Source organism: Ranitomeya imitator, chromosome 3 (genome assembly GCF_032444005.1).
Source record: "Ranitomeya imitator isolate aRanImi1 chromosome 3, aRanImi1.pri, whole genome shotgun sequence".
NCBI lineage: Eukaryota > Metazoa > Chordata > Amphibia > Anura > Dendrobatidae > Ranitomeya > Ranitomeya imitator.
Window position 1 is genome coordinate 94,757,045 of NC_091284.1, and position 23,562 is coordinate 94,780,606.

The 23,562-nt window shown below is 42.8% G+C and overlaps 1 protein-coding gene across 1 annotated transcript in view; it reads right to left on the bottom strand.

Annotated features, from left to right (window-relative positions):
• Positions 1-23,562, bottom strand: part of SLC6A4 (solute carrier family 6 member 4) — a 187,513-nt gene that overhangs the window by 94,788 nt on the left and 69,163 nt on the right. The window contains exon 2 of the mRNA XM_069761165.1: positions 13,750-14,303. Within this exon, the coding sequence (XP_069617266.1) occupies positions 13,750-14,194 (445 nt within the window). The 5' untranslated portion in view covers positions 14,195-14,303. The remainder of the gene's footprint in view (positions 1-13,749; positions 14,304-23,562) is intronic.

Genomic DNA, 23,562 nt, shown 5'->3' on the forward strand with positions numbered 1-23,562 from the left:
CGATCGGCATCGTTGTCTATATCACTGCAGCGTCGCTTAATGTGACGGTACCTTAAAATTTCTTCCAGAGCAGACTTGAACAAATAACCCCCCTGGCAGGGAATAGAACAAAGCTTAATTTTAAACTGAAAATCCACTAACCTGTTTTTAAGACAAAGAGCTTTGCGTGCGTAGTTTTGAAAGGGCACAGAAGCAGGAGGCCAAGCTATTGCTACCTGTACAGGTAGCCGAAATATTGGGCTTAAAAGAACCAGCAGCTGCTTCCCATGCTCCCTCAAGAAAGGTGTTGGCTTTGTTATCTAAGCAGTCGGAACCTAGATCATCAAGAGAGTGTGCCTCATTTTTTTGGATTTTAGCTGCCGCCATGTCAATTTTTCACGATATCTCCCAAACTTTGCACAAATCTTCCTCTTATGTGCATTAGGGACCAAGACTTTTTTAACAGGTTTCCTCCACTCTTTCTTAATGAGGGAAAGTAGATTCTTATGTACTGGGAATACTCCATGTCTACGCTCCTCAAACCCATTAACATAGAGTCCGTACTGATAAGGGTTCTCTAGGAGATTCTGCTCATATGGTATAGCAGATGACCGTAAACAATTTTCCCATATCTTCAACCGGGAAGCATGAACGCCCATATTGATCATCAGAGAATGACTCAGAAGATTCCAAGGAATTAATTTATGATTGTTCTTCAAATTCTTCATTAGAACTGCTAACAACAGGGACTTGTCGCTTACTTGACAAGGAAGAGTGAGCGTTGATTTGCAGCATCTCTTTCCAAACAGTATTTTTAACTTCTGCCTTGATCAATGATTTAATATCCTTGATCAGTGCTGGAGACGCTTCAGTTACTGTTTTCTCAATACAGGAGCGACAGAGCCCTGCAGTGAGCAGGGGTTGGACACGATAAACCTTGAGGTCCAACCTTTCTTTACATAAAGCACGCTAACTGTTTTTACCGTTTGCTGTAGACTTCCTAAGCTTATGCTAGGGAATATATCAATAACAACCAATAAGCATGTAAAGTACAATATTAGAACTTACTCCAAGGCATATGATGGGAACTACCTTGCAAGGAGGAGGTTTTCTGTCATTTATGGCATCAATGCTGGGCATCCCAGGATTGTACATACTGCCAGTTCTGTAGCTGTTAATACACTGTCCACCGGAAAGAGTAACTACCTACCTTTTACATCCAAAGATATTGGAGTGGGGGTGGGGCCATATTCCGATTGGAAATAGGTTCAACCCCTGACCTCCAACCAGCTGTATACCGGTCACTTCTTCCGAACTTTAAGGTGGACTTTTTTTGTAGAATGCACAGTCCTCAGCTACATCCAGCCTGGCCTCTGCCCAGCTTGGCTGTGCGCATGCTCTCCAAGTGAACTCAGCACCGGAAACGCTGTCCCCTCGCAAACACCGGCGTGCTACATCCTGCCAGACTTTCGAACTCTGAAACAGCTCATCGGTAGCAAATTGGTGTCCACACCCCAATTCAGCAATTGCCCTGAAGGACAGCAGACCCCATTAATGGACCCAGTGGATCATTGACTGCATATCCCAGGGATGCCTCCTGCAACTCCTGAAGACATTTCTCCAGGTATCACCAACTTCACCCAGTAGAGCTGTAGATCTCTCACAGGAACAGGAAACCACACTGAGGTGTATGCAGAGAGATTCCACCTTTTTATTCTGTAGGTTTCTTGTTCGGGGGGAGCATACTCTCCCTCTCCATACGGTGCTGTGAGGGAAAATTCTGCAACATCAAAAACTTAGCAAATACTAATCATGGGAAAATAGCCTGAATGTTATAGCATTATCGCAGAGCTTTGGGTGGTTTTATAATGACAATATTTTGTAGTAGATTTACTCACTTTCACTGTGGTCCATCTCATGAATGTTTGGTCAAACTTTTTAATGTTGTCAAGGAATATTAGTGAGAAGAATTAGATTAATTTTATGACAAATCTTTTCTAATGAAAAACATTTCAGGCAAGTAGATATATTCTATATTTCAAGTGGATATATGTGAGCAAAAGCTTTAGGAGATCATCATTATTTAATTACTATCCAGTGAAGGCATTGCGTTTTTGCTGCATTTTTTTACACGTGGAAACTCCCCTCCCCGCAGCGTTTTACAGTATCCGTAAGACCAATGAGATTTCTAAAATCTCACACATACTGTGCTTCCCCCCCCCTCCCCCCAATTCAGCTGTTGTGAGCAGTATTTCAAATCTGCACCATATCAACTCTTTCAGAGTTTTTGCAGTATTTCTACCCATTCTGAGAAAACGCAAGTAAAAACGCATTAAAAAAAGCGTTAAAAATTTACATATTTTCAGCTGCATTTTCCCTGGCAAGACTTGCAACAAATTTTTCTAAACCAAAAATCCAAAACGTGTGCACATAACATTCCTGACAGATTCTTAGTGGATGAGGAATGTCAGGCTTGATGTCTTTCATAATGGCAGTAATGTGACTGGATACAATGGGTTACAGCAACACTTGCTCCTATTGAAGTGTGCAGTGTTCCAAATAAATCACACAGAATTACAGTATTGGAGATTTTTTTTTGTCTTAAGCCAGTTAATGTTTTAATGCTATAATTAAACATATTATATGACGACCACATGTTAGTGAATGTTAAAGGGGTGGTGTGAAGCCAAAACTAAAATTTCATCCTGTCTATTTAATCTAAATCCCTTTCCTAATGTACCTAACTTAAACATTCCCTACCATTCCCTCTCTACTCTATCTTCTTTGATTTTTTTAACTTCCGTTTAGATGACGTTTAGTTTGAGTTTGAGAGTCACCAGTGGATGCTTGGATACTCATGCGAGATGTCATCAGGGGGCCGGGGCTGCAGTCACTGTCGCAGCCACTTTCCGCACAAAGAAAAGTAGAGTCATTAGTGAGGTCCATTTCAGGGACTGGACTAGTCCCTACTCTGCTGAACATACATAGGTTGTCAATTCCGATGCATGCTCAGCAAGCGCTAACCAGCTACCTGCTCTATAGTCCTTTGAATGTGCAGGACAGTGCCGATCTAATTAGAATTAACGAGCTGGCAAGAGAGTGCACATTGAAAAGAGAGAAGGCAGAAAGCAGCGGGAACAGAGATGTAGAACGTAGAAGGAAGCCAGCTCAACTGAATGTGACCAATGCAATTCTTTAAGCCATTCCTGCCCAACGTGACACCACAGAAATCCAAGAAAGCAAATCCTGCAGCCGTAATTCCTAATAAAATAAAGAATTTAAAACAATTACATGTACCATTCAAGATATCATTTTCAACTTCCTATGCATTTCACACTGAGACTCAGTGAATGAATAAGGATTGAGTCACAGTCTCAAACATATAGGAAAGTTGCAAATTATATTTTAGATGTACCCAGGGATATTTTAACCTTGGTGGAATAAAATTATTTTATTTGAAGTCATGGCTGGTGGATTTTCTTACTTAAGGTACCGTCACACTAAGCGACGCTGCAGCGATACCGACAACGATGTCGATCGCTGCAGCGTCGCTGTTTGGTCGCTGGAGAGCTGTCACACAGACAGCTCTCCAGCGACCAACGATGCCGAAGTCCCTGGGTAACCAGGGTAAACATCGGGTTACTAAGCGCAGGGCCACGCTTAGTAACCCGATGTTTACCCTGGTTACCGTTGTAAATGTAAAAAAAAACACTACATACTTACATTCCGGTGTCTGGTCATGTCCCTTGCCTTCAGCTTCCCGCACTGACTGAGCGCCGGCCGTAAAGTACAGCGGTGACGTCACCGCTGTGCTGTGCTTTACGGCTGGCTGGCGCTCACCAGTCAGTGCGGGAAGCTGACGGCGAGGGACATGACCAGACACCGGGAATGTAAGTATGTAGTGTTTTTTTTTTTTACATTTACAACGGTAACCAGGGTAAACATCGGGTTACTAAGCGCGGCCCTGCGCTTAGTAACCCGATATTTACCCTGGTTACCAGTGAAGACATCGCTGAATCGGCTTCACACAGAGACAAGCCCAGCACTCGAGACAGATGTCACTGATAGCGCTTCATTTCTACGTGTTGAAAGCAGCGGCACCAGTGACTGCGCCTCTGCCCCATGATGAAGTCTTGTTTGAGTATCCCAGCATTCATTGGGCATTCTCAAAGGAGATGTCATCGGTATGGGAAAAAAATAAGCAGGAAGATGGAGCAGAGAGGGAACAGTAGAGTATTTTTAATTCAAAGTATATAAGAAAAGTTAATGGAATATTAAATTAGACAGACATTTAGGTTGAGATTCAAATTTGTTTTTTGGCCAGCCCTAAGTGCCATAAAATCTTGATTTTTTTTTTAAATTACCATTGTAAACAACAATTAAGCAAAGGTCCCTAATGATGAGTAGGGAGAGCATTCTTTCAATAGATAATTTGCGATTCAAATATTGACTTTTAGTGGCTACCTTATAATGGTTGTAGAGGCAGCCATTTACAACCTGGCCTTAACAAAGTAAGTGCCCATAATTAGTGATGAGCAATCGTGCTCGGACAAGGTGTTATCCGAGCACGCTTGCTAATCACTACCCATAATTAGTGATGAGCGAGTATACTCGATGCTCGGGTTTTCCCGGGCATGCTCGGGTGGTCTCCGAGTATTTGAGAGTGCTCAGAGATTTTGTTTTGTCGATGCAGCTGCATGATTTACGGCTGCTAGACAGCCTGAATACATGTGGGGGTTGTCTGATTGCTAGGGTATCCTCACATGTATTCAAGCTGTCTAGCAGCCTCAAATCATGCAGCTGCGTCAACAAAAACTAAATCTCCGAACACTCACAAATACTCGGCGATCACCCGAGTGTGCTCGGGAAAACCCGAGCAACGAGTATACTCGCTCATCATTACCCATAATCTCTCCATCCACATAAAAGGTTCATATAGATAGCCTAGTAGGGTTGATCCTACTGACAGATTCCCTTTAATACTACACAGTGTCCAGAGCTATTGGGTCTTTGCTCTATACACTTTTTATTTCTGCTGGCGTGGCAACAGGTATGTTCTGAGTGGTGGTGTGGTGGACCCACACTGATCTGATGTTCATGACCTATCCCGAGGATGGGTCATTGATATCTTTTACTAGTAAATTCCTTCATCTATAGTTTTTCTATGTCTAATTTTGTCAACCCCAGTGTGCTACATTCAGTTGGCACCCTCCCTTCCCTATTTGGCATTTTGTCACAGTGTCCAAATGACCTTAAAGGGAATCTGTCAGCAGGATTTTTTCTACCTCATCTGAGAGCAGCAAGATGTAGACAAACAGAAGCTGAATCCATTGATGTATCACTTAGATTACTGGGTGCAACAGTTCTGATACAATAAGACTTTTTATATTTAGCAATGCAGCAGAGCTGAGAAAGCTAACCTCACCCACACCAGTCTCTCTCTATAGACAGTGAGCTGCTTCTCACAGAAGGGGGTGGAGTCGAACTTGCAAGCACAATGCAGCTAGTCACAGCAATGTTACTTACAAAGTGATGAAACCTTCAGTACAAGTAAACACCATACAGCCGAACATGTGACACATTGTTGAGTTCAGTGTTTTAACCCCTACCTCATGCTATCATCAGATTACATAGCAAAAGCCTGCTGACAGATTCCCTTTAACAGATGTGTAATTTGAAAAGTGTAATTTGTTCTTCAATTAACACCTGTATATGGTTGCTTAAAGAACAATACTATATAATTCCGAGTGAGAGAGAGAGCTCAATCAAAAAGTGGAACTGTGCCAATCAACTATTATAGCTTTAATTTTCTAGGGGACTGCCATGTGAAGGACAAACATTAAATGAATGCCTAAGTATACAGAATTTTACAATTTTTGTTTAATCTGTTTTTATTGAACAATTTTTTCTATATACATACATTCACATTGGATCATGGATCAACAAACGAAATGTATGATCAAATAAAAGTACATGTAAAATTTTCCTGTTAAAGGGGTTGTCCACTACTTGGACAACCCCTTCTTGATCAAAATGTTTGGCCCCCATAAAATAATAAAGCTTATACTCACCTCCTGTGCCGGCGCCATTATCGTGTTGTCGACAGTCGCTCTAACCGGGGCTCTTGTGCGGTGTTGTGACACGTGACGCCGGCGCTCAATCAGCGCATATGTCACTGTCCCCACCTTCAGACAAATCGAACATGAAGAAGTCCGGGCTGCAGCTGATCCCTGGTGTCCTCTTCATGTTCAATTTGTCTGACGGCGGGGACAGCGACATTGGCGCTGATTGGGCACAGGGCATCATGTGTCACAACAGCACAGGAGCCCCAGGAGAACAAATGCTGACAACGCAGGTTCAGTACCGGCACAGGGGGTTGTTCATAACCTTTATTAGTTTATGGGGGCCCTGTGAACGGTATGACAAGAAGTTGTTCAAGTAGTGGACAACTTCTTTAAGTCACAGGATTGATAACATGAAACTAAAAAGAACTTATACTCATACTTCACATAGTATCAAAATACCGAATAAAGTCATGTTTAATATCTTTGACCCATAGATACAGTTGTGCTCAAAAGTTTACACACCTCGGCAAAACGTTTTCTCCACTCATGGTTAATCTTTGGTTGAAGCAATTTATTGTCGAACTACTGTGTTTTCTCTTTTTAAATCATAATGACAAACAAAAAGATCGAAATGACCCTGATCAAATGTTCACATACCCCATTTCTTAATACCGTGTATTGCCCCCTCTAACATCAATGACAGCTTGAAGTCGTTTAAGGTAGTTATGGATAAGGTTCTTTATTTTCTCAGATGATAAAGCTGCCCAGTCTTCTTGGCAAAAAGCCTCCAATTCCTGTGAATTCCTGGGCTGCCTAGCATGAACTGTTATGATCCGGTGACCTAGGAGCTGCATGAGAACTTTCAATGGAGAAAGTGGCCACTGTACTGACCGCAATCCTGAACTTAACACTGCAACTAGAAGTAGCCGTGGAGTGTACCTAACACACCTAGACACCTCGTCACAGCCGGAGAACTAAATACCCCTAAAGATGGAAATAGGAATACTATCTTGCCTCAGAGAAAATCCCCAAAGGATAGACAGCCCCCCACAAATATTGGCGGTGAGTCGGAGAGGAAAAAACATACACAGGCAGAAAAACAGGATTAGCACAGGAGGCCACTCTAGCTAGATAGGACAGGATAGGACAGAGTTCTGTGCGGTCAGTATAAAAACCCTTCAAAACATCCACAGCAGAATATACAAAAACTTCCAACATCTTTACTAAAAGATGTAGGAGCGTAAATCTGCAACTCCAGTGAATCCTACAATCAGAGCAGGAATAAAACTGAAACAAGCACACTGGCAGTGTGCCACAGAAACAAAAACCAAACACTTATCTTTGCTGAAATAGGCAGCGAGCAGGAGAAGCCAGAAAGTGATCCAACACTTCACAAGGAACATTGACTACTGGCAAGGGCTAAAGGATCCTGCCCACTTAAATATCCCAGTCAGAATTGTAATCATCCAATACACCTGGCCAGGTCTGTGACTCAGAGACAACTGCATTCCCACCTACAACCACTGGAGGGAACCCAAGAGCAGAATTCACAACAGTACCCCCCCCCTTGAGGAGGGGTCACCGAACCCTCACCAGGGCCCCTAGGATGATCAGGATGAGCCAGATGAAAGGCACAGACCAAATCAGCAGCATGGACATCAGAGGCAAAACCCCAAGAATTATCCTCCTGGCCATAACCCTTCCATTTGACCAGGTACTGGAGCTTCCGCCTCGAAAAACGGGAATCCAAAATCTTCTCAACAACATATTCCAACTCCCCATCAACCAACACAGGGGCCGGAGGATCAACAGAGTGAACAACGGGCTCCATATATTTCCGCAACAAAGATCTATGGAAGACATTATGGATAGCAAAAGAGGCCGGAAGCGCCAGTCGAAAAGACACCGGATTAATAATCTCAGAAATCCTATAAGGACCAATAAACCGAGGCTTAAACTTAGGAGAAGAAACCTTCATAGGAACATGACAGGAAGACAACCAGACCAGATCCCCAACCCGAAGCCGGAAACCAACACACCGACGACGATTAGCAAAACGTTGAGCCTCCTCTTGAGACAACACCAACTTGTCCACCACATGAGCCCAAATCTGCTGCAACCTGTCCACCACAGAATCCACACCAGGACAGTCAGAAGGCTCAACCTGCCCAGAAGAAAAACGAGGATAAAAACCAAAATTACAAAAGAAAGGCGAAACCAATGTAGCAGAACTAGCCCGATTATTAAGGGCAAACTCGGCCAATGGCAAGAAGGCCACCCAATCATCCTGATCAGCAGACACAAAGCATCTCAAATAAGTCTCCAAGGTCTGATTAGTTCGCTCGGTCTGGCCATTTGTCTGAGGATGAAACGCAGAAGAAAAAGACAAATCAATGCCCAGCCTAGCACAAAAGGCCCGCCAAAACCTAAAAACAAACTGGGAAACCCCACCATAACATCTTTAACGGATTCAGAAAGCCCCCTTCTGAAAATTGCTGCCAAAGCATCATTATTCCATTTAGTCAACACAGACCATTTTCTGAATTTCTGACAATACAATTCTGCCGCCTCTTGACCCTGAGACAGGGCCAACAAGGTTTTCTCAGCTTGATCCACAGAATTAGGTTAATCATATAATAGTCCTAAAGCCTGAAAAAAGGAGTCAACATTAAGCAAAGCCAGATTCCCAGATTCCAGGGAAAACGCCCAATCCTGTGGGTCGCCACGCAGCAGGGAGATCACGATTTTCACCTGATGAATGGAATCACCAGAGGAATGAGGTCTCAGGTCAAAAAACAGTTTACAGTTGTTTTTAAAACTCAAAAATTTAGACCTGTCACCAGAAAACAAATCAGGAATAGGAATCTTCGGTTCTAAAGCAGGAGTTTGAACAATATAATCAGAAATACCTTGCACCCTAGCAGCAAGCTGGTCTACACGAGAAACTAATTCCTGAACATTCATGCTTGCACCAGGCTCCTCAGGCACCCAGAGATAAAGAGGGAGGAGAAGACAAAACAGACTGGAGAAAAAAAATGGCTTAAGAGCTTCCTTCCCTTCTTCTGAGATGCATTTAATTCATTGTTGGCCAGTAGTACTGTTATGATCCGGTGACCTAGGAGCTGCATGAGAACTTTCACTGGAGAAAGTGGCCACTGTACTGACCGCAATCCTGAACTTAACACCGCAACTAGAAGTAGCCGTGGAGTGTACCTAACACACCTAGACACCTCGTCACAGCGGAGAACTAAATACCCCTAAAGATGGAAATAGGAATACTATCTTGCCTCAGAGAAAATCCCCAAAGGATAGACAGCCCCCCACAAATATTGGCGGTGAGTCGGAGAGGAAAAAACATACACAGGCAGTAAAACAGGATTAGCACAGGAGGCCACTCTAGCTAGATAGGACAGGATAGGACAGAGTTATGTGTGGTCAGTATAAAAACCCTTCAAAACATCCACAGCAGAATATACAAAAACTTCCAACATCTTTACTAAAAGATGTAGGAGCGTAAATCTGCAACTCCAGTGAATCCTACAATCAGAGCAGGAATAAAACTGAAACAAGCACACTGGCAGTGTGCCACAGAAACAAAAACCAAACACTTATCTTTGCTGAAATAGGCAGCGAGCAGGAGAAGCCAGAAAGTGATCCAACACTTCACAAGGAACATTGACTACTGGCAAGGGCTAAAGGATCCTGCCCACTTAAATATCCCAGTCAGAATTGTAATCATCCGATACACCTGGCCAGTTCTGTGTCTCAGAGACAACTGCATTCCCACCTACAACCACTGGAGGGAACCCAAGAGCAGAATTCACAACAATGAACTGTGCGCTTGAGATCTCCCCAGAGTGGCTCAATGATATTGAGGTCAGCAGACTGAGATGGTCACTCCAGAACCTTCACTTTGTTCTGCTGTAGCCAATGACAGGTCGACTTGGCCTTGTGTTTTGGATCGTTGTCCTGTTGGAATGTCCAAGTATGTCCCATGCGCAGCTTCCGGGCTGATGATTGCAAATTTGCTTCCAGTATTTGCTGATAACGTGCTGCATTCATCTTTCCTTCAACTCTGACCAGGTTTCCTGTGCCTTTGTAGCTCACATATCCCCAAAACATCAGCGATCTACTTCCGTGCTTTACAGTAGGAATGGTAGGTCATGTAGACCTTTCTCCAAATGTAACGCTTATGGTTGTGGCCAAAAAGTTCAATTTTGGTCTTATCACTCCAACTTACCTTGTTCCAGAAGTTTTGAGGCTTGTTTCTGTGCTGTTTTGTGTATTGTAGGTGAGATACTTTCTGGCGTTTGCACAGTAAGGGCTTTCTTCTGGTGACTCGACCATGCAGCCCATTTTTCTTCAAGTACCTCCTTATTGTGCATCTTGAAGCAGCCACACAGCTAGTTTTTAGAGTCCAGTATTTCAACTGATGTCATTTGTGGGTTTTTCTTTGCATCTTGAACAGTTTTTCTGGCAGTTGTAGGTGGAATTTCTGCTGGTCTATCTGACCATGGTTTTGTTTTAACAGAGCCCCTGATTTTCCATTTGTTCATCACAGTTTGAAAGCTGCTGACTGGCATTATCAATTCCTTGGGTATCTTTTTGTACCCCTTTCTTGTTTTATACAGTCCAACTACCTTTTCCCATAGATCCGTTGACAATTCTTTTCCTTTCCCCATGACTCACAATCCAAAAACACCAGTGGCTGGATGAAAGATGCAAGAGTCTATCTGGATCTTAGAAACTCACTCAGTTTTTATGCACACACACTGATTACAAGGAAACAGGTCACAGGTGAGGATGTTACCTTTAGTAGCCATTCAAACCCATTTGAGTCAATTTCTGTGCATGTTATCAGACCAAAATCACCAGGGTATGTAAACTTTTGATCAGGGTCATTTGGATGTTTTGGGTTGTAATTATGATTTAAAAAGAGAAAACACAGTAGTTTGACAATAAATGGCTTCACCCAACCACTAACCATGAGTGGAGAAAAAGTTTTGGTGTTATCATTCATATTCGCTGAAAAAAGGCCAAGAAAGCAAACATTCTGCTGGGGTATGTAAACTTTTGAGAACAACTGTATATAAGGGTTAGACAAAAAGAAAAAACAGAGCTGTAACACTGAATAAGAAATGAAAGCAGAGTAAGAGAAGAAAGAAGAATAGAGAAAGTAGGGAAAGAAAGTAAGAGTGATGAGAACATTAGGGAAGGGGAAGAGTATTTAGAGACCATCTTTTATGAGGCAATGAATATCCTATGGAATTTATGGGAATCAAAAAACAAGCTCCAAGTTCATTGAGCGAAAGACCTCCGCCGTTAGATCTTCCATTTTATGTAGACAGGTCATCTCACCAAGCCACTCACCCAAGGATGAGGACTACCTTTGCCACACAGGCACAGAAGTATGCATTTGTCACATTCATGTAACATTCAAAATTTTGTTGGTTAACTGTTAGCTCTAAGAATACAGGACCCCATCTAATGTAAAGGGGTATTCCTATTTTAACAAGTTATTAGCGATACACAGCATAGGTGTTTTTTGACTACCAGCTGAGATCCCCTTCTAATCTGGAAAATGGGAACTGGAATACCCCACTGGAATGGAGCAATGGTGCATGTGTGATCCATATAAGACATTTCAGATTCCCAATTCAAGATGAGTGGAGAATAGGTAATAATTTGGAGAGATAGGAATACAATTCAAAAAACAGCACAAAAAAAGGAAGCTGTATGTTCCCAAAACTAGGTTACATTGCAAATGCATTTGGGGTTGGAAAATGGGGCTACCTTTTTCAAAAATTAGTTTTGTGTGGTTTCATTGTCTGCACAAAGAAAACCCTGTTGTGATGCAATGTAAAGACGGTCATACACATTCGATAGATAAAGGCTGAATGCTGTAGACTAGGCCAACAGCAATTGTTTCTAACACCTCATACACATGCACGCTTCGCTCAGCATACCGTGCACGTGATGAAAATGTAGAGTTGGCAATAATCTACTAGATTCCCCAACAAACAGCTTATCTTTCTTTGGAACAGAAGATCAGACATGATGAATCCTTTTATTCAGTAACATAATCTAGGTCGAGCAAAGTAATCGAAACATGAAATACACATCCCATTGTTGGACAGTTCTGTACAGCAGAATCAACCGTTAGTCTAATGGATGCTGCCAACTTTAGAAAAGACAGTTTGTATTAAGTAAGGGAAATTATGGGCTCCTAAAGAATATTGATGTGTCGAAAGAAGGCTAGCCATTTGGTCCAACCCCATGGAAGAGCTTATGTAGCATAAATCACTGAAATAGTTAGATAAAAAGGTGTCAGAACATACAGTGTATTGGAGCTCAGGGTGTATGGAACTGTGTAGTCAGATTAGTGTACCCTTTCCTGGCAAAAGTATCTTCTAAATACATTGGCGTCTTTCGGCAGAGCCCTATCAATACCACAAAATATGTTCTGAACTGGTTTAAGGAACATGACAAAGAGTTCAAACTGTTGACTTTTCCATTAAAATTCCCCAGGTCTCAAGCCGATGGGGCATGTGGGATGTGTTGGAAAACAAGTTCAACCCATGCATACACCATGTCATACCACACATGACTTTAAGGTTCTGCTGCTAATATTCTAGTTTTAGGTCAGACTGTCCATGCATTGACAGCCCAGAGGCATTCTTCTCCTGCCGCAGTGGAACCTGCTCAGCGGAGATGTCGATCCTTGCGTCTGGCTCAGTCTCACTCTGTGCTTAGGCTTGCTGCTGCTTTTCCAGCTTTTGCCTTTAAAGCCAAGTACTGGGCAGCGGCGAGCGGACGCTTTTGGGACTAAGTCCTGCTTTTTCCCTTCTGAGCATGCCCAGGGTGAGATCTCCCGTTGGAGATTGAGCGTCACATGCTCAGATGCTGCAGCAGTTCCCATTGGTCCTCCTGGAAGGTCCTGAAGGTGCTAAACTTCTGTGGCAGTTTCCCATTGGTCCTTTTTTGGAAGGTCCTATACGTACTGCAGCTATATAAGCTTTGCGTGACCGCACGGCCATGCGCTAGTGTACAATTGTATACGTGTGTATGTTGATGAGTGCAAGTCGTCCTTTAAATAACCCACCCTATTGTATGACTGCTCGCGTAAGGTGTATGGCTGCTATCTAGCGCCCAACTATCCTCACAACGTGTTGCACACGAATCAGCATCCATTGCTGTGACCGCCAGTGCGGCGCCACGCGCCAGTAGTGCGCTTCCTAACCCAAGCGCGGGTGCTTGGTGGTGTCTGCCAGCACGGCACAGTTCGCACTTCGGTGCTCTAAAACTATTTCTATTAGTTACCTAATACATCCAGTTGCGGTGTTGTGCACAATTAGTCTGAACAGACTTCAACCCCGGGTCTTGGGACTGAGTTCGGTGACTCTTCGTTTGCGCTCTTTAGTGTGGTATTGCGGTCCTGTGGCTTAACAGGGTTCGCTTCCACCGCCATATAGCGCTGCCATTTACTAGCATCAGGTTTTTACCTGCACGGTGGACCCCTGACTGCGAACGCACCTAATATTATTTCACCTTATACTTGGTGCGTTCCGCCAGTCCTAACACATATGTTTTTTATTATTTTTAAAATACAGTACAGTAAAAAATGGGAAGTATAGCTCATGAATATCGCAGGTTTAGAAACATCTTTTTTTTTTATAGATTTAAAGATAAAAAATTGCATACTGACCTCCTCCATTTTGGTAACAGATATAGGGAAATCGCCATACATTGCCCAAGTCCACTGCATAACCAATAACCGAGAGGAGAAAGTCTATTTTTTTGCTCCAAGTCTCTCTCTCGCCTAGCTCTGTCTGCAGATGTTGCACTTCTGCTCTGCAAGAGGGAATCACAGTGAGTGTAGGTGCTGAACCGTCATCTAGTCCATTCCTGGTTCCATTACACGGGGCATCAGGACTCTGAACTGCTAAGTATTTATTAGATACATGATCAGACTCAGCCCTCTCTCCGGGACTGGGGTGTACTTTATTAAGTTCTTCAGAAAGACGTAGAGATGGTTTGCAGTTCCGTAGAAGTTGGCCATCTTTTTTGCATTCTGACCGGGATCTGCATGTCAAGGGCTCTTTTTCAGAACCCAAGGATGGGCTCTCAGTACAAGCTGGTTTTCTTTCCATCCTCTTGGTTCTGTAGAAATTTAGATGAATTCCATTGGCACTTTGTAGAAATTATGAAGACTTTAGCGATTGCAGTTGCCAATGAATGTATAATCCTCCAGTAGTGGTCCTGAAACCATAAAAACCACAAGAGTAAAACATAAATTTCAATAAATAAGGGACCAAACATATATCCTGTAGAAATTATAAAGACTTTAGCAATTACATTTGCCACTGAATATATAATCCTCGAGTGGTGGTCCTGAAACCATAGAAACCACAAGAGTAAAGCATAAAACTCAGTAAATATGGGACTAAACATATATCCTACATAAAACTGGCTGTCTAATCCACCAGAATATTTGGCTACATGGTAAGGGGACCCCACTTAATATTTTGCCAGAGGTGAAGGAAAGCTGGCATAGTTCATTCGCCTAGCACCATCACCACCTGTGCTGTGAAAGAAAAAAAAAAGATTTAAAAAAAGTGGAGATATTGAAGGTGATGAAAGAACATTCATGTCTGTGTTAGATGGGTTCCTTGCATAAAACAAGACCACAAAGTCCATGCAGACATTCTAATAAAGATGATTTCATATCCCCACGTGGAAAAATAGATGGGAAATGCATGAAGAGGTCATAAAATATTTAAACATGTTTTTTTTTCCCTCAAGATCTAAAAAAAAAAAGGATATAAAAAGGACTGAATGATATAAAATTACATAAAAAGCCCCAATACTCACCTTTTAAATTGCCTACCACCCCAAAAGGTCCATTGGCCTTTGGCTGCAGCAGTGACGTCTACATGAATGCATACAGCAAGTGATATCAGTATTGAACATGACACCAATTTTCTAAGTAAATATATTTCTAAAAAGTTCTCTTGACATGAATTCCAACTAGATGTCGGTAACAACATATCCAATCCATACAGGCCAAGAAATCAAATCATAGATGTCCATAAATTATGTGTAATAATGAGAAATTACACAGGAAAAAAGTATGGAACACATGAAGAAAGAGAGGTGCAAAAACCCATGGAAAGTCGTGAAATTTATCAGTAATTAGAAAGCAATCCTGACACTTAGTGAAAAATAATATCAGCTGGTTCAACTGATGGCCTATAAACAGGTGTCTCATTACGAAAGTGCCACACAAGAAACATGTCATGATGGATAAAAACCAGTGCACTGTCTCAAGACCTGCGCACCCTTATTGTTGCAAACATACTAATGGTATTGACAGAATTTCTAAATTACTGAAGGTTCCAGAGAGCACTGTTGGGGTAATAATTCTGAAGTGGAAAGAACATAATTTCACTACCGTATTACCCGGCCATGACCTGGTGCTCCCCACAATTTCAGGCAGAGGAGGGAAAAGAATCAGAGCAGTTGTCCAAGAACCAAGGACCACCTGTAGCAAGCTACAGAAAGACTTGGGATCAGCAGGTACAATTAGTAATGCACTCAGCCTCCACGGCCTGTATGCACGCTCACCACACAAGACTTCACTGCTGAACAAAAAGCAGGTTCATGCACGTTCAAAATTTGTTCAACAACATTTAGACAAGCCTGTGAAATACTGGGAGAATATAGAAAATATACATATGACCAGGGCCGGCATCAGCACCCGGCGTACCCGGGCAACTGCCGGGGCCCTGAACAAATGGGGGGCCCACTGGTGGCCGGGACACCAGGCAGCCCTGGCTGCTCCCCCAGCAGCTTTGGCACTACTTGAGCTCAGCCATCACTTAAACATGGTCGCGCACAGAGAACTCTGCAGCTGTAGTAATGACGCGGCAGGGCAGACACAAGCAAAGTTAAAGGCACAGTGCCGGCCCGACCGCATCATTTAGTAACAGACACAGCTGCAGAGTGCACTGTGCGCGGCCATGTCTGACTGCCATCAAACAGCGTGCCCTCCATAGCCACATGCCAGAGCAGCCTGATAAGCGACAAGCCAGGGGGAGGTGAGTGAGGCTTGTGTCTGTCTGTGTATGCATGTATGATGTGCATATCTGTGTGTATATCAGTGTCTATGACTGTATATATTTATGTATTTTTGTGTATTTGTCTTCATATATATGTATGTACATATCTGCGTATTGTGTGTGTGTGTGCATGTCTGCGTATTGTATGTGTTATCTGCGTATTTTACTGTATGTGTGTGCTGTGCATGTCTCCGTATTGTGTGTGTGTGTGTGTGTGTGTGTGTGCATGTCTGCGTACTGTGTGTGTGTGCATGTCTGCCTACTGTATGTGTGCGCATGTCTGCGTACTGTGTGTGTGTGCATGTCTACGTACTGTGTGTGTGCATGTCTGCGTACTGTATGTGTGTGCATGTCTGCGTACTGTATGTGTGTGCATGTCTGCGTACTGTATGTGTGTGCATGTCTGCGTACTGTATGTGTGTGCATGTCTACGTACTGTAAGTGTGTTTATGTCTGAGTACTGTATGTGTGTATGTCTGCGTTCTTTGTGTGTGCGCATGTCTGAGTACTGTATGTGTGTGCATGTCTACGTATTGTATGTTTGTGCATGTCTGCGTACTGTATGTATGTGTATGTTTACGTATTGTATGTGTACATGTCTGCGTTTTGTGTGTGTGTGTGTGCATGTCTGCATATTTTGTGTGTGCAGATCTGCCTATGTGAAGGATGAGGGGGAAGGCTAGGCCCTGTGTAGCATATCTATATTTCTCCTCCGTATCTGTGCATCATGAATCGTGGTATGTGGGCCCACTGAGACTCTTTTGCCCGGGGCCCACAAAAACCTGGAGCCGGCCCTGCATCTGACACTGCACTAGATGGAAATATACAGCATTTGACACATGAAGAATAATTATGTGTATATTTAATTAAAAAAAACCGTTATAAAAAAAGTGCACAATTGAGCATACAGTTGTTAGCTGACCTGCGATGTACCTGCAACAATAAGTGCCAACTAGATGCAAGAAATAAATTACCAAAAACAGCCAACCATGTGCTATGTTTAAAACTAGAGGAAGATTATGAACCAACCACTGTGCACTTTTTTATAACAGTTGCCTGTTGCCTTTGGTGTCCTCACTCACATATATATCTAGTATGTATATATATATACATACATACATATATATATATACACAGACACATACTGTATATATACACACAGTTTATATATATATAGATATATAGATATATCTATATATATACTGTGGGGATACGCTACCTGAGTGTGTTGGGGGACACTCGCTTGGCATAAGATTCAAGCACTCAGGCACGGTACCTCACATAAATCTGGTTTATTAAACTTCATAAACCACATGACGTACAGTCCATTGCGTTACATTTCATGATTCAGTAAGCACCTACAGTTTATGGAGGTACCTTATGGGAGCTCCTGCTCCACCTGCTGACTCATTATCAGTTGTCTCTTCCGGGTAAGCTGCCTCACGGGGATCACCAACTTGCCTGGCCGGCATATCTTAGTCAGTCCAGACCCACCGGAGGACTGTAGCTTCCCCACACTGTAGCTGTCACTGGCTCTGTAGATCCCGGTCCTCACCTCATGCTATTCAGGGATCCGGTCCTACTCCCAGGACCTCCCAACACCAAGGTTACACAGGATCACACAGGCGGCCAGTCCAGGTACTATTCAGGACATCCATCCCCAGCTGGGACCGTCCAATACCCAGGCCACCAGTAGCAAAGTCCCACCTTGTGCTATTCAGGATTCCTTCTCCCAGGAAATCCAACACATACTGCAGGACCTTCAGACCAACCACGTGACCCACACCCTGGTCACATTATATACCCTGAAACCACACCCCTGGGTGGGAGTGTGGATGTGTGGCTAGTTTGTCCCGCCCATCTCACACAACTAGCCTAGTAAGTCTCCCTTGCCTATTATACAACACTATACCAATTGTTGAGGGACTACAGGTCCCAGAATAACCACATTACATCAGACTTACCACGCAGACTCCTTCTGCGACACATATCGGCCAATCACATGACCAGTCACTGTTTCATCACAATTATGTCTCCAAGTGCATCTTGAAGTGCACACACAGCACCCCCTGGCTGTGACATTGGTCACTGCACCACATACCTCCCCCCTTTGTTCAACCCTATTAGGGTGGACACATGACATAAACCTGGGGTTCCGATACCGGGAACCCATGTCACCTTTGACAGGCCTCCCCCGCCCCCAGCGGTCAGTTTGTCGGTCCTGGGCTTTAACCCTTGAGTCACCATCCGTTTGTTTTAGCAGACCCTTTTTGGTCAACCCACTTACAGTCGAGCTGACTGTCTGGTCTGAATCTGACCCTTCGCTACTACGTCTGCTACCAGGTCTCCCACCTCGGTCACTCAGCCCTGAGCTAACAGAGGAGTCACTCCTTTGGACTCTTCTACTCTTTAGGGTTTCTTTCCGTATCTCCATACCCTGGGTTGGAAGTGGTCGCCATCTTATATTCTGCAACTGTTTATTAATCTTCAGATGTTCCAGTCTTAGCTGCTCTATCTCCTTTTCTCCTTTAGATACGTCACCCGGTAATCAAGAAGCACTCAAATACTACTAAGGCTATCTACTGAGCCAATTACAACAAATGGAACCATCTCATCTTCACCAGTTACATGGATTTCGCCAACATCTGGAATCCTCACTCTTGCCACACCGGATCTATTTACCAGGTCCTGCATCACTTTTCCAAATCTTCCAATGACTTTCCCCACCAGACTTCTGGGTACTCGAATGACGTCTTCCACAAAGCCCAGCCGACTTTGCGCTTTCCTGGCATGCTCCAAACGTCGAGCTGCTTCCTTGTTCCTCAACAGGATCATTTGTTTCGTGCGAAGACATTGTAGGTGCATATCCTTCAGGACAGCTACCCGCTTAACTGTGACTTCCTTAGTGGACAGTATCACCAACTGTTTCGTCTCTGGGGTCCAGTTCATACTACATGCTTCCACTGTTTTCCTAAAGGCCTCATGCATACCCTCATTGGTACACGCATCTTGCACATCTTCGGGTACATCTATCACACTCTTGAAGAGCGGGGTCTCACTCTCTTCATGGACGGACGGCTCCTGTTCTTCCATGGACCTTTCCATTAAGACATCTGCCACGACCGGATGACTGTCTTGTTCTGCTTTTAGTGCCAATTCTTCCTCCGCTTTACAGTCTTCCAGATCCCTGGTCAGGATGGGCATCTTGACGTGCACACACAGCACTCCCTGGCTGTGACATTGGTCACTGCACCACAATACACACATAATTTTTCTTCATGTGTCAAATGCTGTATATTTCCATCTAGCGCAGTGTCATATACACATTTTCTATTGCTTGCTGTTTTTACCTTCCTACACTACCAGGTGTTTTTTTTTTGTCACTTTGCTGCTTTTAGTATCGCTTTTGGAGTTGAATAAGCGCGGGTGTTTTACTTTTCTTTTTATATTTTATATATTTACTGTGAGGATATAGTCTGGTCAGATGAGACCAAAATTGAACACTTTGGATGCCATAATACACACCACATTAAAACACCATACCAACAGTAAAGTTTGGAGGTGGGAACATGGCAAATTTTATGTAGTTGAAGGAAGGATGAATGGACAAATGTACCGAGACATTCTTGATAAAAATCTGCTGCCATCTACCAGGATGCTGAAGATGAAATGAAGGTGGACATTTCAACAAGACAATGATCCAAAACCACAGCCAAGGAAACTCAACTGGTTTCAGAGAAGGAAAATAAAGCTATTAGAATGGCACCTGACCTGAATCCAATAGAACATTTATAGAATGAATTAACGCTCAGAGTTCATAGGAGGAGCCCATGGAACATTCCGGATTTGAAGAGTGTTTGAGTGGAAGAATGGGCCAAATTCTCACCTGAGCAATGCATGCAACTAGTTTCTCCATACATAAGGAGTCTTGAAGCTGTCATCACCAACAAAGGCTTTTGCACAAAGTTTTTATTAAAGTTCAGTATGCGTGTTCAATACTTTGTTCCTGTGTCATTTTTCATTATCACACATAATTTATGGGCATCTATGGTTTGATTTATTTGCCTGTGTGGATTGGATAGGTTGTTACTGACATCTGGTAAGAATTCACGTCAATAGCACCTTTAGAAATATATTTACTTAGAAAATTGGTGACTTGTTCAATACTTATTTCATCTGCTGTAGATACCCATGTAACAACTGCAGCCATCAAGCCAGTCAGCAGGGTATCACAGTCTTGCGCAGTGCATCATCACGCAGGGAAATTAAAAGTTCACTATAGGTTCTTTTGTTATTTTAATTTATTTTCCACCTTAAAGCCATTTTTTAGATTGCTTATGAGTTTTTGAGTGTGCAATGACTGACATTTTTGCACTTGCTTTAAACCAAATTAACAAGAACAACTTTAATACATTTAAGGCTATATTCACACAAGACTTTCCTGGAGGTATTCAATAGCCACTAGTTTTTCAAACGGATATCGCTTCAGGAAACACCTTTTTTGAGTTTTTGAAGAGTTTTGAAAGTTTTTTTTTCCCTGCAGTGTTCTTTGTAACCTTTTGATGGGACAGAGTGTCGAATAAAAACGCTTCTTTCAGTATCTGCTTCAAAAGAAGTGATGTCCCTTTTTTTTTACCACCAGGTAAAACATTTTTAAAAACCTTTTTCAGAAAAAAAGCTAAAAAAAAACTCCTCATGTGAACATTAAGGCTATGTGCACACGTTCGTAATTGCCACGGAAATGCATTTTCCCGCTAAACACTAGCGTTTTGCAAGCGTAATTAGCTTGCAGAATGCTAGCGTTTTCCAAGCGATTTGCAGCATCGCTTGGAAAACTGATTGACAGGTTGATCACACTTGTCGAGTGTAGTGTTTGACAAGTGTGACCAACATTTTACTATTGATGCTGCCTATGCAGCATCAGTAGTAAAAAGATATAATGTTAAAAAAATTAAAAAAATCGTGATATTCTCACCTTCCGACGGCCCCCGCAGTCTTCACAATCCTCGCGATGCTCCAGCCAGCTCCCGTTCCCAGTGATGCCTCGCGACAATAACCCGAGACGACGTGGCATTACACGTCTCCTCTCCTCCAGACACTGGGTACCATCCGCACATGATCCGCTTACTTCCCACATGGTGGGCATAGCCCCATGCGGAAAGTAAAAAAGCAGATCAATGCATTCCTATGTGTGTGGAATCGCCGCAATTCCACACAAAGAATGAACATGCTTCGTTTTTTGCCCGGAATGCGTTTCCGATGCGGAAAAACACGCAGCATGTGCATAAAAAATGCGGAATGCATTAAATATGATGGGATGCTTATGTAAGTGTTTTTTTAGCGTTTTTTCCACTGAAAACATCCAAAAAAACACGAAAAAAAAAACGCTAAAAATCCTATACGCGTGCACATAGCCTTAAGTAGTCTTTCCATGAAAAACTGCTACAATTAATTTCTAAGTAAGGTATGTTAAAGTAGTTTTTGAGGAGGTTTTTGGAGTGGATGAACTAAAAAAAATTTCTGCGAACATAGCTGCATATAACAAGTGGTTTATCCAAAATTCAACATAAAATCCCACTACTGACTGTTGGACTTGTAGAAATATTTAACCCCTTCACTACAAGCGTTTTCCCATTATAAAATGGCAATGGCCACCAGCTGAGTTTATGTGCAGAACCTATAATAGCCAATCCAGAATATCTTCTGAAACCAACCTTAGGTGTGCTTGGGATAATTGTCATATTGGAAGGTCCTGTAATGCTTCAGTCTCCTCACAGAGGGCATGATGTTTTCTCCTAGAATTTTCTGATTCTTGACTGAATCAATTTTAGGCTGCAATCAGAGGCCCATATGTTCTCTCATGCGAGAGAATCAGGCCGATTATGCTAATGACACTGGTCTCGAATGCTGTCAGAGATTGAGCCGAATATTATCTTAGTGCGATCAGATTCTCTTTCACGCGAGAATCGAAGCACAGGTGTGGAAAAGATGGAGATCTTAATTTATCCATCTTCTCCATTGTCTGACTCTGCAGGTGTTGAACTGCACTCAATGACATCCGAGTGCAGCCTGATGTTTCACATGCGCCCATAGACTTGTATTGTTGTGCATGGTTCGATTATCAGATGCACTCGCAGCATACTGCAATTTTTTCTCATGCCAAATCAGAATGAGAAAAAAAATAGCAGATCTGCACTGCCCCTTAATATAACACTGGGACAAGTACTATCCGATGCAACATCGGACATAACTTGGTCGTATTATACGCTCATGTGAGCGAACACTCGCTCTACACACACTGCAGGTTTCTAGTCCCAGTAAAAGTAATACAGCCGTTAATAACCCCCCCCCCCCCGATGCTTCACTGTAAGCATCACCAGGGCTGCCACTAGAAATTTCAGGTCCCCATACTGGCAACATTTTCGGGGCCCCCTTGAAAATCTGCCTAGGCTCCACCCTAGCTCCGCCTCCACCCCTCAAACCTTCCACAGTCCCACCACCCTCTCTTGGAAAAACTCCACTTCTGTACCATGTTCTCACCAATGACACATTGAGGGTATGTGCACACGTCAGGATTTCTTGCAGAAATTTTCCTGACAAAAAACGGACATTTCTGCCAGAAATCCGCATGCGTTTTTACCGTGATTTTACCACGTTTTTCACGCATTTTTGATGCGTTTTTGGTGCGTTTTTTATGCGTTTTTCCCAAATAAGACAAAGTCCAGCTCACCATGATCGGCATCCTTAGAAACTCGGAGCACGGAACCGCTGTGTCAGGGCGTGGAGGAATCGAAAAAAAGATGAGGAATCCAGCTCAATGAAGTAGTGAAAAAAAACTTTCTTTATTCATTTCAAATCATATTCAGTGGAGGATAAAACATCAGCAGCAATAAAATGCGATATCAACGCGTTTCTAGTGAACAAGCACCCAAGCACGTTCACCAGAAACGCGTTGATATCGCATTTTATTGCTGCTGATGTTTTATCCTCCACTGAATATGATTTGAAGTGACTAAAGAAAGGTTATTTTCACTACTTCGTTGAGCTGGATTCCTCATCATTTTTCCCAAATGCATAAAATAGCGGGAAAAAACGCAGAAAATCCGCAAAATTAATGAACATGCTGCTTTTTTTACCGCGATGCGTTTTTTTTCGCGTAAAAAAATGCATCATGTGCACAAAACATGTAGAATGCATCCTAAATGACAGGATGCATAATGTATGCGTTTTTAATTAGTTTTTATAGCGTTTTTACCACGAAAAAAACAAAAAAACCTGAACGTGTGCACATAGCCTAACAGTTCCCATCACCAGATCACATACATAGCCAGAAGCTTTTGTTTTGGCCAAAAGATTTTTTAATCCACCACTATGACAATGTAGACTCTTTTGGCCAGGAT